At 43.5% G+C, this 15,018-nt stretch overlaps 1 protein-coding gene across 3 annotated transcripts in view; it reads left to right on the top strand.

Annotated features, from left to right (window-relative positions):
* Positions 1 to 15,018, top strand: part of RALGAPA1 (Ral GTPase activating protein catalytic subunit alpha 1) — a 245,567-nt gene that overhangs the window by 149,747 nt on the left and 80,802 nt on the right. For all 3 annotated transcript variants that reach the window (XM_054025345.1, XM_054025347.1, XM_054025346.1), the window contains one exon: positions 14,494 to 14,604. In XM_054025345.1, the coding sequence (XP_053881320.1) occupies positions 14,494 to 14,604 (111 nt within the window). The remainder of the gene's footprint in view (positions 1 to 14,493; positions 14,605 to 15,018) is intronic.

Below are 15,018 nucleotides of genomic sequence, written 5' to 3'. Positions count from 1 at the left end.
TTGGCCAACCATCAAGCCCTACTGAGTCGGTATGACTTCAACTTATGGGGGTCCCTACCAAAGTTTGAACCTTTCCTCCTAGAGCGGGACAAAAAGGAGTTCAGGGCTCGGACCAAACAGATGTCCGCCTGCATGGGATGAAAGATTCCCGCACCACCCTGCAAACCTTGGGCCTGTACATCCCTCCGGCGAAGGACAAGCACAGGCAGCAAACTTCGGCTCCTCCTGCTAGGAGCAGATACGAGCCCCCGTCCAAGAGACCAAGGGAACAGAGGCGTAGGTCCCAACGTCAGTCCTGCTCAGCCCGGCGGTCAGGCCCCTCGAAGGGCAAAAGGCAGGAAAAGAGGCGGTTTTGACTCTTTGCAGGGGGCCACCAGGCCTGTTGCCAGGGAAACCCCCCAGTTAATAAAGTTTGTGTTCTGCAACCGCTTGTCTGCCTTCCGAGTGGAGTGGTCCCGTATAATGTTGGACCAATGGGTCCTCAACACTATCACCAAGGGCTACATGTTGCAGTTCACCTCACCCCCCCACCCCCCCACCACCACTACCCTCCGCCCCGGGTGAGCCTCGGGAACCCAGAGCATGCTCACCTCCTAGATCAGGAGGTGGCATGCCTCCTCCGTCTGGGGGCGGTGGAAAGGGTACCAGTAGAATTCCAGGGCAAGGGCTTCTACTCCCGGTATTTCCTGATCCCGAAGGCGAGAGGGTGGCTCTGACCCATCCTAGACCTACAGGATCTCAACAGTTTTATGGTTTGCTACAGGTTCTGGATGGTATCCCTGGCCTCTATCATTCCCTCCCTGGACCCGGGGGATTGGTTCGTGGCCCTGGACCTCCAGGACACACATTTCCATATCCATATATTCGAGGGACACGGGCGCTTCCTCAGATTCCTGGTCGGGGGGACCATTACCAGTTCATGGTCCTCCCGTTTGGCCTTTCCATGGACCCCAGGGTTTTTACCAAATGCATGGCAGTGGTAGCAGCCTACCTCTGGAGGAAAGGGGTGCAGATTTTCCCATACCTGGATGATTGGCTTCTCAAGGGCAACTCCTGGACCCAAGTGCAGGCCCAGTGGGACTTCTCTTGTCCACATGCGCAGATCTCGGCCTAGTGGTGAACGAGACCAAGTCTACGTTAGTTCCGGTTCATTAGAGGCCACAGCCTCTCTTCCCTGAAACAGGTTCAAGACCCTCAAAGGTCTCATTGCCTCGGTCACGGCCTTCCCTGTGACAACGGCGAGGGTGTGCCTTCAGATCCTCGGCCACATGGCAGCATGCACATACGTGGTTTGCCATGCCAGGCTCAGAATAAGGCCCCTCCAGCTCTGGCTAGCCTCCCAGTATTCCCAGGCCCGGGACGGGCTGGACAAGGTTGTCACAATACCATCCCAAGTAGTTGCTGCCCTGCAATGGTCGTCCCTCCCGCGCAACATGCTGCAAGGGATCCCCTTCCAAGAAACCTTCCCCTCACTAGACCTGGTGTCGGATGCTTCAGACCTGGGCTGGGGAGCCCATATAGGGAACATTCAAACCCAAGGGAGTTGGTCAGCCTCAGAATTGTCCCTACATATAAACGTCAGGGAGCTCAGGGCAATATGGTTGGCATGCATAGCTTTCAGCGTGCACTTTCATGGGAAGGTGGTCAGAGTCCTCTCAGACAATACGGCGGCGATATATTACATCAACAGACAGGGAGGAACCCGCTCCTCAGCCCTATGCCTGGAAGCCCTGAGCCTATGGGAGTTCTGTATCGCCCACGATATCTCACTACGAGCCTTCCACCTACCCGGCGTCTGCAATGTGCGAGCTGATCACCTCAGCAGGGTTTTTTCCCACCAGTATGAGTAGTCACTCCATTGGGAGGAGGACCTGCAACTCTTCCGAGAGTGGGGAGTTCCCTGGGTTGACCTTTTTGCAACCGACCAGAACTGACGCTGCCCCCAGTTCCGCTCCAGGGGAGGGGCGGGAAGGGGGGCGATCTCGGACGCCTTCCTCCTTCAGTGGTCGGGCCAACTTTTCTATGCTTTCCCACCTTTCCCCCTGATAGGCAAAGTCCTGCAAAAAGTAAAAGCAGATAGGACGCGGGTCATCCTCATAGTCCCGGATTGGGCCCGTCAACACTGGTACGGGACCCTCCCGCAACTCTTAGCGGCTCCCCTGCGGAGGCTGCCACTTCGCCCAGATAGCCTCTCCCAGGAAGGGGGATGCCTCCTCCACCCCAACCTGGCCGTGCTTCACCTGACAGCATGGTTGCTCCGTGGTTAGATGAGGAGCAGGGGAGGTGTTCGGAGAACGTCAAACGAGTTCTATTGGAAAGCAGAAAGCTGTCCACATGGGGGACGTACCTGGCCAAATGGTCCAGGTTCTCTAGGTGGGTGGGGGAAGCGGGGACCTGCTCCAACTCATCCTCAATTACCTCCTGTCACTTAGGACCCAAGGGCTAGCTCCTGCCTCCATCAGGGTGCATTTGGCAGCCATGTCGGCCTTCCACTCGCCGGTACAGGGCCACTCGGTCTTTTCCCACAATGTGACCTCCCGCTTTCTAAAGGGCCTGGATTGTTCATTCCCGTATGCTAGGCCCCCTGTTCTGCAATGGGATCTAAACCTAGTGTTCTCCCGCCTCACGGGTCCTCCCTTTGAACCCTTGGCCACGTGTTCCTGGTCTCACCTGTCATGGAAGGTGTGACGGTACCTCCCATAAGGCTTTATGGGAGTATGACATAACTGGAATATGTTTTGTGGTGCCTGTGCCATGAAACATATCTCTGTAAAAGTTATGGTCTACTATATCTATTCATCCTATTTGTACACTTACATCATTTTCTACTTGAGGTTAAGAATATGGGTTGTATACTTGCTTGGTTTCTAAGTAAGTTTTGTGAGGCATTTGGTCAGCTTCTTTAGGAAGGAATTCACAAGGATAAGTACCCAATCAGGAAGCACTTGGGGAACAATGCATCTTGGAATGCTCCAATCCACATAAGAAGTCTTCCTGGAGACATACAAGATACCATGTGGACAATGGCTTCTGCCTGTAAAGACATGTATGGACATGTGACTTGCCCAGGTGACTCCTATGCCAAGTCCAGGTCCAAGATGGAGCTCTGGAGTGAGGAGGGGAGTCTCCACCCACAAGAAAAAGCCTATTTAAACCCGTGGGAGACCCCTCCATTTTGTCTTCAGCTGGCTAAAGAGAGAGCCACCCCACCCCCCAGATACTTGGAAGAAACTGGAACAAAGGGGTGTGAGTGATTGCTGGACCCTGGCTAAAAGGAGATTAGTCTGTAAAAGGGAGCATTCTGGAACTGGTGAGGATCTCCTCTGTATTCAGTGTTTGATTAGACATAGATTTGCGCATTTTGTTTTATTTTGCTTGGTGTCTTACTTTGTTCTGTCTGTTACTACTTGGAACCACTTAAATCCTACTTTCTGTATTTAATAAAATCACTTTTTACTTATAAATTAACTCAGAGTATGTAATAATACCTGGGGGAGCAAACAACTGTGCATATCTCTCTATCACCACTAGATGGGTGGTGAAGCACTGGAATGGGTTACCTAGGGAGGTGGTGGAATCTTCTTCCTTAGAGGTTTTTAAGGTCAGGCTTGACAAAGCCCTGGCTGGGATGATTTAGTTGGGAATTGGTCCTGCTTTGAGCAGGGGGTTGGACTAGATGACCTCCTGAGGTCCCTTTCCAACCCTGCTATTCTATGATTCTATCAGTGTTATAGAGGGCGAACAATTTATGAGTTTACCCTGCATAAGCTTTATACAGGGTAAAACGGATTTATTTGGGTTTAGACCCCATTGGGAGTTGGGCATCTGAGTGCTAAAGACAAGCACACTTTTGTGAGCTGTTTTTCAGGTAAACCTGCAGCTTTGGGGTGAGTAATTCAGACCCTGGGTCTTTGTTGGAGCAGACGGGAGTGTCTGGCTCAGCAAGACAGGGTGCTGGAGTCCTGAGCTGGGAGGGAAAACAGGGATAGTAGTAGTCTTGGCACATCAGGTGGCAGCTCTCAGGGGGGTTTCTGTGATCCAACCCATCACAGAAGGTAGCATTCCTTGTCGCGATCACGTCAGCCCGACGTGTCTCAGAGCTTAGGGCCTTGACCTCAGAACCCCCGTATACGGTCTTCCACAAGGATAAGGTCCAGCTTCTCCCACACCCTGCTTTTCTCCCGAAGATGGTCTCTGCCTTCCATATGAATTAGGACATTTTCCTACCGGTACTCTGTCCTAAGCCCCATTCCTCCAACGAGGAACGCCACCTACACACGCTAGATGTGCGTAGGGTGCTGGCCTTCTACCTGGACCGAACCAGGCCGTTCCGGAAATCCTCATAGCTGTTCGTTGCGTCGGCCGAACGTATTGGGTGACGACCAATTTCCACGCAGCGCCTTTCCCGCTGGATCACCTCGTGCATGTGCACGTGTTATGACCTAGCAGGGGTTCCCCCTATCGTTAAGGCGCATTCTACGACAGCTCAGGCCTCGTCGACCGCCTATGTAGCTCACGTCCCTATGCAGGACATATGTAGAACTGCTACGTGGTCCTCTGTCCACACATTTTCTTCGCATTATGTGATCATCTCCCAAGCACGGGATGATGCCAGGTTTGGTAGGGCAGTACTGCGTCTCAGAAACCCTTAAACGCCTACCCACCTCCATCAGATATAGCTTGGAGTCACCTACTGTGGAATACACATGAGCAATAACTCCAAAGAAGAAAGGACAGTTACCTGTTCCGTAACTGTCGTTCTTCGAGATGTGTTGCTCAGGTGTATTCCACATCCCGCCTTCCTTCTCCTCTGTCGGAGTTGTCTGGCAAGAAGGAACCGAGGGTGGGGGGAGTGCACAGCTCCCCTTATAGCGTGATATAGGGGTCGCAGCGGTGCTCCCCCCGTACGGGTACTGCTAAGGGGAAAACTTCTGGCACCGATGCCCGTGGCAAGCACGCACACCTACTGTGGAATACACCTGAGCAACACAGCTCGAAGAACGCCAGTTACGGAACAGGTAACTGTCCTTTTTGTGGAGAAACAAGCCAGATGTAGACTGGTACATCAATAATGTCTTGGCTTCCACATAGTCAAGGATTTGGACTCCCAGAGTGAGTTATTTTCTTGTTGGGAGAGGAATGAATGGCTACAGATACAGGAAGTTATATTTCTAGACTAACATATTGACAAGTACAATATGTACACCATTGAACAGGAATGTAGATGACAAAAGCAAATTGCTTGCTTATAACTCAGACGTAGAAACTCATTCAGAACTCCAGCCAAGAAGCTATGTCCAAGTATAGCCAGCAGTTTATCTATAAACACTGTGAAGATGCTGCTGTGTCTCTTTTAACCACACTGAAAGTCTCAGCATGAAAGATGCTCATTGGCCATCTGTACCACTGCAGCTAAAGGTTATGTACCACTCAATAATATCTTGAGCTTGGAGTGACTTCAAAGCCTTCCAAAAAATACCTGTTGCTGACACCAGTGGTCAGAAATGGGTTCAGCTGAACCAGTGCTGAATGTATCCTGTAGGTAAAGGGTAATTACTTAGTTTATTTAGTGCTGTTTTGGAAACCGTAGCTGAAACCTATTCTGAGCACAAGAAATGGGGGGGGGGGGAGGGGCGGGGACAGGGAAACAGCCCAGAAAGTAACTTTAGGAAAATGCATATTGAGGATGTGGATGTACTCTGATGGACCATCCTGGAAACTGTGACTCAGTCCGATCAAAGAAAATCTGGTAATAGGGTAGAGTATCAGCCACACATGCAAGCCCTAGGTCTATTTGAAGAGAAATGATTGAGAAAGAGTATTACATAGTTTGAGCAATATCTCATGGACTTATCACCCCTTACTTCCTCTGTGACAGTGTACATTGGTATAATATCTTAATACTACCCTCTGAGACAAAATTTTGCTAATATATAGGCCAATCAAAATGACACAGATGGTGATATAAAATCTTTGGGGTAGTAAATAATAATGACAAAACAAGTTGTTCTAGAGTGGTCTAAATTGCCTGGTTAAATAATCACAAACCAAGAAAATGCATATTAATACAACCAAATGCAAAGTAGTACATCTGGGAACAAAGAACTTAGGTTATACCTAAAGGATGGGAGACAGTCTTGGAAAGTAGCGACTCAAAGGACTTGGGCATCATCATAGATAAGCAGCTCAGTGCAATGCTGTGGCAAAAAAGGCTAATGTGATCCTGGCATGTATAAAAAGGGGAACATCACGTAGAAGTAGGGAAGCGATCTTGCCTCCATACATAGCATTAGTAAGAATACATTGTATCCTGTTCTGATGTCCACCCTTCAAGAGGATACGAAAATACTGGTGAGAGTTCAAAGGAGAGTCACAGTAGTTGGAAAACCAGCCATACAGTGTGAGGCTTAAGGAACTCAATATATTTAGTTTATCGAAGAGATGGTTAAGATGTGGCTTGGTCACTGTGTATAAGTGCTTACGCATGGAAAAATATATCTGATAGCGAGGGGGCTTTTCAACCTTGCTAACAAAGGCACAACAAGATCCAAGGGCTGGACGTTAAAGCTAGACAAATTCAGCTCTGAAATAAGTTGCAGTTTCCTGGCTGTGAGGGAACTTGAATATTGGAACAGCTTACCAGGTTGGTGGTAGACTCACCATGGCTTGGAGTCTTGAAGACGAGATTAGAATTTTTTTTTTTATCAGATATGCTTTAATTGAGTTTCTTGGATAAATTGTATTGCCTGTGTGTGTGCAGGGGGTTGGGCTGGGTGGTCATGATGCTCCCTTCTGGCCTCAAAATCTGTGACTGGGTACCCCTGTTCATCCCCTTTTTTCCTGGGCAGTGGGGAGAACAGGATTGCTTGCAGCATGCTCTTAGCACTTGCAACTCTGCATTAAAGCAATAACCATAATTAAATCTCATGCCCCAGGGCTTCAGTTAGTCGCCTGCAGAGGTCAGGAAGATTCTTAAATTCAATAATCTGGACATTCAGGATGTCCAAACAATTTCCAAGTTCCTCCACCCCACTGTCTGTCTCACATAATATTAATAAATTTCTTAATGGGTAGTCATGCAGGTTTTTAAAGATACTTCCAGCAGCCTGGATTTGATTTCAAATTCAGTAAGCCAGTTGCCAAGCTTTGTTTTTTTGTTTGTCAAGGTACTGTGGAGATCACCCAGGCACATAAGTAGAGAATCTGTACTCTGCTTATTGTACTCTCAACCACTTCTGCATTATTGTTTAGCAGATCAGCAGAGATTATTTCATCAGGAATAAAAGAGAGTTCTGTTTTAGTCTTAACCTCTTCAGCTTCTCCTGCTGATTTTAAATTTTCTTTCGCAAATGTCTGCCTTCTTTCAGTCAAATGCAAAAAGGTGGCAGAATCTATAGCCACTTACAAACAAAAGTGCAAAACTAAATAGTTTGAGAGACAATAGAACAGAAATAACTGCTTATATCTGCTCATTTGTATCCCTCTGACTGGCTCATAAGAGTCATCCACAAGATCTCTTGATTCTGATGCAGATAAAAAAGAAAATTAACTGAAAGTTTGCAATCAGAACCTTTTCTTGTGCTTCATCAAAGTGTGCAACTTCACCCATTCTTCCCAGTCACATTTGAAGATATGAAAAATTCAAAATGCAGCATCTGTGGCGGTAAGAAGCTGGCCCAGGGTGCAGCTTCTTCTCAGAGCATCTGCTGTTTTACTTATGCCACATGAAATGCCTAACCCCTTGTTTTATTGTGCACCATAATTTCCTTGTCACATTGTTTCCAAAAAGCCATTGTGACAACCATCATTATTTTACTACTTTTTTCTTTTGCAATGCAGTTCTTTGCTGTCTTGAATATTTTGGTATTCAGAAAGTTACAGCTATCCTGAATTCCCCTTCCTCTTAATTCTCTACCTGTGCTTCCTTACCCACTAACTCTTAACTTTCATTTTTAAGTCTGCCTTTTTGACGTTTGTAAGGTATAACATTCCAGCAAGGGGCCATAGAACAGGACTGATGACCTCATGGGATCTCCTGGAAATCCAAGATGCTGTCTCTAAGCATCTTTTACAACTGGGGTCCCTGTTAAAACCTCTGTCCTTCATGCCCTTGGAGATTTTTTCAAATATTCCAGCATTTCGTCTTTTCGAACGGAGTTCGGATAGCACAGATTTATCACCCCATACAGTAATCAGATGCAGTACTTCCCGTTCGGTCCATGCTGGAGCTCTTTTGCGATTCTGGGACTCCATGGTCACCTGTGCTGATCAGCTCGCCACACTGGCCAAACAGGAAATTAAATTCAAAAGTTCGCGGGGCTTTTCCTGTCTACCTGGTCAGTGCATCTGAGTTGAGAGTGCCGTCCAGAGCGGTCATAATGGAGCACTCTGGGATAGCTCCTGGAGGCCAATACCATCTAATTGCCGCCACACTACCCCAAATTCGACCCAGTAGGATCGATTTCAGCGCTAATCCCCTCATCGGGGAGGAGTACCAAAATCGATTTTAAGAGCCCTTTAAAAGAGCCCTTTAAAAATGGCTTTGTCGTGTGGACGGGTGCAGGGTTAAATCGATCTAACACTGCTAAATTCGACCTAAACTCATAGTGTAGACCAGGGCTAAGAAAACTGAAGAGTGACAAAGTTAAAAGGATTTAATATGCAATGTAAGGAAAAGATATAAGAATTATTAACAGACTTGGACAGACTCAAGTGCTCGTTAGAAAAAAATGCAGCCTCAGAAATCCAAGAAACTCTGGTGATCTAGAAAATAATTTGAAGTGATGGTAATGAAGCAGAAATTGAGGAAGGGAACCTAGATAAACAAGATTATTTAGAAGAAGCTAACCAAGTAAGATCTCTTGATTACCAGGCAGGATGATGAGCAGTTGATCATATTGCTGCAGTGTATAGATATTTGAAGTTTATTAAAAATGTGTCAGAATCCTCTAAAATAAATCCTTTAAAATAAAATTCCTCTAAAGGAAATTTCACATACAGCTGTCTTACAGGTACAGCAAGGGGAAGGTGGGAGGAAGATGGAACAAAATGCTACTCACCACCCTTTTGCCTGGCAAAGTGTGGTAAGATGGAGAGTGGAGGAGAAAGCAGAAGTAAAATTTTAAATAAATTAGAATGCTAAGCATATGTCATTATGGTAGTTAAGTCCTTGTTAACATAAGCTAAATCATGTATTAGTTATAACATCCAGTGCAAGTCACAGTGATACTGTAAAGTAATGACCAAGAAAATTCAAGTGTGGTCAGGTCAATAGGAAAAAGTTACCTCAGACTATTGACTATAAAGCCAAAAGCTTATAGTGATCCTAGATAGCAGAAAACAGAAGCGGCATTTCATCAAATTCAGTTAGATGGCCAAGATTGTCAAAAACACAGATTAGATACCATTCCCAAGTTTCCTGATGTTGACAGTAATCCTGATGGAACTGATGATCAAATGAAAATTAACACGCATTAAGATTCTGTAATCCTTGCTTTTATAATTTAAATTATTTTTGCATTATTCTAAAACTACAAGTTTATAAACATCTTTATTATGAAAATTATTGCTAATTTATGGATAATGTAAAGACAACTGACTGATCCTAAAGTTCTCTAGCGTAGATCTCCCCTCCGGTCTGTGGTGTTATGATGTCCCCCCTTAATCTAGAGATGGGAGGGATATGCAAGGAACATAAGCTATCTCTGGATTTAGGCCTGTGAGTGACTTTGACCAAATGTATAACAAAGGTTACATAACATAAGAATGGCCCTACTGAGTCAGACCAAAGGTCCATCTAGCCCCGTATCCTGTCCTCCAACAGTGGCCGGTGCCCAGGTGCCCCAGAGGGAATGAACAGAACAGGTAATCATCAAGTGATCCATCCTCTTTCGCTCATTCCCAGCTTCGGTCAAACAGAGGCTAGGGACACCATTCCTGCCAATCCTGGCCAATAGCCATTGATGGACCTATCCTCCATGAACTTATCTAGTTCTTTTTTGAACCCTGTTAGGGTCTTGGCCTTCACAACATTCTTTGGCAAGGAGTTCCACAGGTTGACTGTGCTTTGTGTGAAGAAACACTTCCTTTTATTTGTTTTAAACCTGCTGCCTATTAATTTCTTTTGGTGACCCCTAGTTCTTGTTTTATGAGAAGTAGTAAACAACACTTCCTTATCTACTTTCTCTACACAAGTCATGATTTTATAGACCTCAATCATATCTCCCCTTAGCCATCTCTTTTCCAAGCTGAAAAGTCCCATTCTTATTAATCTCTCCTCATATGGAAGTCATTCCATACCCCTAATTTTTGTTGCCCTTTTCTGAACCTTTTCCAGTATTCAAGATGTGGGCATACCGTGGATTTATATAGAGGCAACATGATACTTTCTGTCTTATTATCTATCCCTTTCTTAATTATTCCCAGCATTCTGTTCCCTTTTTTGATTGCCACTGCACATTGAGTGGATGTTTTTAGAGAACTATCCACAGTGACTCCAAGAGCTTTCTTGAGTGATAACAGCTAATTTAGACCCCTTCATTTTATATGTATAGTTGGGATTATGCTTTCCAATGTGCATTACTTTGCATTTATCAGCATTAAATTTCATCTGCCATTTTGTTGCCCAGTCACCCAGTTTTGAGAAATCCTTTTGTAGCTCTTTGCAGTCTGCCTGGGTCTTAACTCTTTAGTAATTTTGTATCATCTGCAAATTTTGCCAGTTCACTGTTTACCCCTTTTTCCAGATCATTTATGAATATGTTGAATAGGACTGGTCCCAGAACAGACCCCTGGGGGACACCATTATTTACCTCTCTCCATTCTGAAAGCTGACCTATCTTTGTTTCCTATCTTTTAACCAGTTACCAATCCATGAGACCACCTTCCCTCTTATCCCTTAGCAGCTTACTTTTGCATAAGAGCCTTTGGTGAAAGACTTTGTCAAAGGCTTTCTGAAAATCTAAGTACTCTATATCCACTGGATCCCCTTGGTCCACATGCTTGTTGATCCCCTCAAAGATCTAGTAGATTGGTGAGGCATGATTTTCCTTTACTAAAACCTGACTCTTGACTCTTCCTCAACAAATTATGTTCATCTGTATGTCTGACAATATTGTTCTTTATTATAGTTTCAACCAGTTTGCCCAGTACTGAAGTCAGGCTTACAGGCCTGTAATTGCCAGGATCACCTCTGGAGCCCTTTTTAAAAATTGGCGTCACATTAGCTATCCTCCAGTCATCTGGTACAGAAGCTGATTTAAATGATAAGTTACAGACTACAGTTAGTAGTTCTGCAATTTCACATTTGAGTTGCTTCAGAACTCTTGGGTGAATACCATCTGCTCCTGATGACTTATTGCTGTTTAATTTATCAGTTTGTTCCAAAACCACCTCTAATGATACCTCAATCTGGGACAGTTCCTTAGATCTGTCACCTAAAAAGAATGGCTCAGGTTTGGAAATCTCCCTCACCTCCTCAACCATGAAGACCGATTCAAAGAATTCATTTAGTTTCTCCACAATGGCCTTATCGTCCTTGAGTGCTCCTTTAGCACCTTGATCATCCAGTGGCCCCACTGGTTGTGTAGCAGGCTTCTTGCTTCTGATGTACTTACAAAAAAAAAAATTGCTATTACTTTGAGTCTTTGGCTAACTGTTCCTCAAATTCTTTTTTGGCCTTCCTAATTGTATTTTTACACTTCATTTGCCTGTGTTTATGCTCCTTTCTATTTTCCTCACTAGGATTTAACTTCCACTTTTTAAAGGTTAGCATTGCTAAGAGATGCTTAAAGGAGTTTTTTTGTACATAGGCAAAGGGTTATTAAGATAAAGGCTATATAGTTGTCCTAGTCACTACCCCACTTCTTAGACTATTTCCCCAGTGTCCGAATTAACTCACTGGCATGAGAATGTGTGGAAATGAGTGAATGCATACCCTTGAATAAGTTGTGAATTATATTTTAAACAATCAAGACATTTGAATCTGGGGCCTAAAGTGAAAGCTTACCTAACAGTTTCTTATCCCATGACAACTTCTTGGGTGCTGATTTCAAGAGACCTCTATTTGCAGTTAGTAATGATTTGGGTTACAATCCGTACATCCTGCCTGGAAATCTTCGATGTAACCCCAAAACAGAGGTGTCAAGTCATTAGTCCCTGATGATCTATAACATCCTGGAACTGCTAATTGAACAAGAGTATCCATTCGGGCAGAGTAGAGGAATCATTGATCCCTAGAAAAGATGCTTACCATTTGGAAAAAGGGGTGGGGGGGGACTTTCTCTCACACCAACAAGATACCTGAGCTATGTCCTGCTCTATTCCCTGGACTGGCCACTCAGGGAGGAGAAGTGAAGAGCACTGAAACAACTAAGCCAAGTCTGAGGTATAACTGAGAGAGGTAAAGATCACAGTTATTGTTTATATAGGGAGGGAAATATATTCAATATAATCCTTGTGAACAGCAAAGTTTAATGAGAGACAGGTAGCCTATCAAGGAGGCTACAAGGAAATTATTTTGAGTTGTACTTCTTTAAAATCAAGACAAAATAACAGCTGTTACTTTCAGCAGACTTTGAGTCATTTAATCAAGTTAAAGTAAAGGGATTCTCTCATCTACCTTTCTGTAAAACCTTAAGGAGGACTGTTTTTCTTTAACTTAGTATTATTTCATTACTAATTGGCGAACCAGATAAGTCAAACCATTGACTTATAAATTGTATTCCAACTGTAATATCAGTTTGACCATTGTAATGCATTTCTTGTAAATTGTCAGGAGAACCAACTTCACCTAGCTAATGGCATATTTCGCTTAAAGTAATATTTGTTCTATAACTTTCTGCTTAATCTTTTAATGTATAAAAGACATTCTGAAATGATTTATTTCCTAAATCTTCAACATTAAACAACTATGAAGGAGAAAAAAGTAAAATCCTTAAGTCATGTTTGAGCTCATTCTGTATTTCAGTAACTTAAACTACAGCCCTCTTACTTCTATATAGTTCATTCATGAATCACTTAAAATGATTTTCTGGGTGATCTGAGTTTCAGGGATAATATGGTTTAGAGTGTTGGGTTTAATTTAGGATGCAGAAAGCTTATATTGTTGAGTAAGAATTCCTTTGCATGCTTTTTCCTTTATATTATCTATAAATGTTTTTCTTCAGTGCAGTTTATGCTCTCTGTAAATGGTTGTCTACAGTTGCATTTGTGTTAATAACACTGTGCTTTTTGTGCATGTCTAGCTTAGGTTTGGGGAGGGAGGGGTATGTTAGAATTAAAAATGAAATTAACTCTTAAATTTCTTAAGCCTGTGTCTGCAGTTAATGGTTTAAGGAACAGTAAAATGTATAAGAAGGGAAATAGCCTAACACAATTCTCTGTCTCAATCCTTCCCATACCAGCAGATGTCGCCTAGGGTACAAGTAAGGGTCTGCTGTCCTTGTGTATCCTGGGCAACTGTTTGCATCTCCTCTGTTATAAAGTCCCTTAAGTTTTTTCCTCACTGAGTATTTTTCAATAAAGAGATTCTAACATGATCTGCTTCAACACATGCCACTTTAACTATGTAAAAGATTTGGAAAACATCCTTTATACCTGAGTGTCCTAAATAAAAAAAATACTTATTCATTATGTTGTACTTTTTTCTTTATAGTCAACTTAGGTTTTTTTTTTTTAAATACATTTCTCCCCTGCCTCTCAATACCCCATCTTACGTTTTTACCTGTTCTCTCTCTCTCGTCTCTCAGTATCCCAGAGTTCCCTTTGAAACTTTGTCTGCTCAGCACCATTTGGTTCCCTCCACTCTCTCCCTCTTCTGGTAGTCTTCCCCATTTGCTACTCTAGGTCCTGCTTTTTTTCTTCTTTTTTTTCTTGCTCCCCTCCCCCCCCCCCCCCCGAGCCCTTTATCTTTTCTTACTAGTTTAAAGCTTTCCTTGTTCGCCCTCTTGTCCTGGTACTCTGAAGACTGGTCTCCCACCTGTTCATATAAAGTCTGTTCAATCCATGCCACCACCTCTCCAACAGAAGGAAAATGAATGTTCTGTAAATCTGAATCTTTTCACTCATCTACCAATTTACTTGCATGATCCTGTTGCTTACTGCTTCATTCATTTTTGGTATCGACAGAATCTATAAGAAGGCACAGCTATTGTCATCTGCTTCAGTTCTCAGCTAGGGAGAATTAGCCAACCTGAACATAAATCTTAGGTTTTTTTCCCCTTGATGTGCAGCCCATGGGTCTTTTCTCCCTCTCCTAGGAAATCAAGTGACTCTATTTATGTCTCTGATCATAAAGTAATTCATGTTAAATTGAAGATCTGGAAGTGTAAAGCAAAGGACTCATTCCACAATCTAATTCTCATTCTCACTCCTCCTAATCTCTTTCTAAATCTGTAATACTATTGATAAGATGTTTGTCCATTCAGTATGTCATAGCTTGAAATCATGGACAGTCATAAAGTAATAATTACCGCTCATTTCTCTTTTTTACAGTTTCCAAATAAAACAGTTGCACATGTTGCCTGCAATATGCTTAACATGCTGATTCATTATGTATATAGGCTTCAAATATACCAAGCTGATTCACCTTTGAAAATTATTCAAGTGAGTAATTACAAAATATTTTAAACAATTTGCAGTTTTCTAGGGATTTTAGGAAACCATATAATTGAAATTGAAGTAACTAACTTAAGATTGTGATGTGAATGTTTTTATAGATGTTAAGTATAAAGTGTGCTTTTAGTCAAATTAAGTTTGCTGCCTGCATGGATGCACTAGGTAGGTGGAGGAAGGCCTCTGTGGCATCTATTGCCTCCTTGCACACCTGCATGAGGCAGATATAATTTAGTCCCTAGAGTTCATTAGAGCAATAAAAATTGTTTTACAAACAACAATCTAACTGGATGCTACAGTTTGTCATAATTTTAGAAGAATTTAGCCAAAGGTATGTCACCAGGCAAATGTGATACAATACCATATTTAAGTTTAAAAGAACTGTAACTTTTAAAGAAAACTATT

Source organism: Malaclemys terrapin, chromosome 4 (genome assembly GCF_027887155.1).
Source record: "Malaclemys terrapin pileata isolate rMalTer1 chromosome 4, rMalTer1.hap1, whole genome shotgun sequence".
In the NCBI taxonomy this organism is placed as follows: domain Eukaryota; kingdom Metazoa; phylum Chordata; order Testudines; family Emydidae; genus Malaclemys; species Malaclemys terrapin.
Note: the sequence above shows the minus strand (reverse complement) of the source record. Positions and strands in the feature narration are given on the sequence as shown.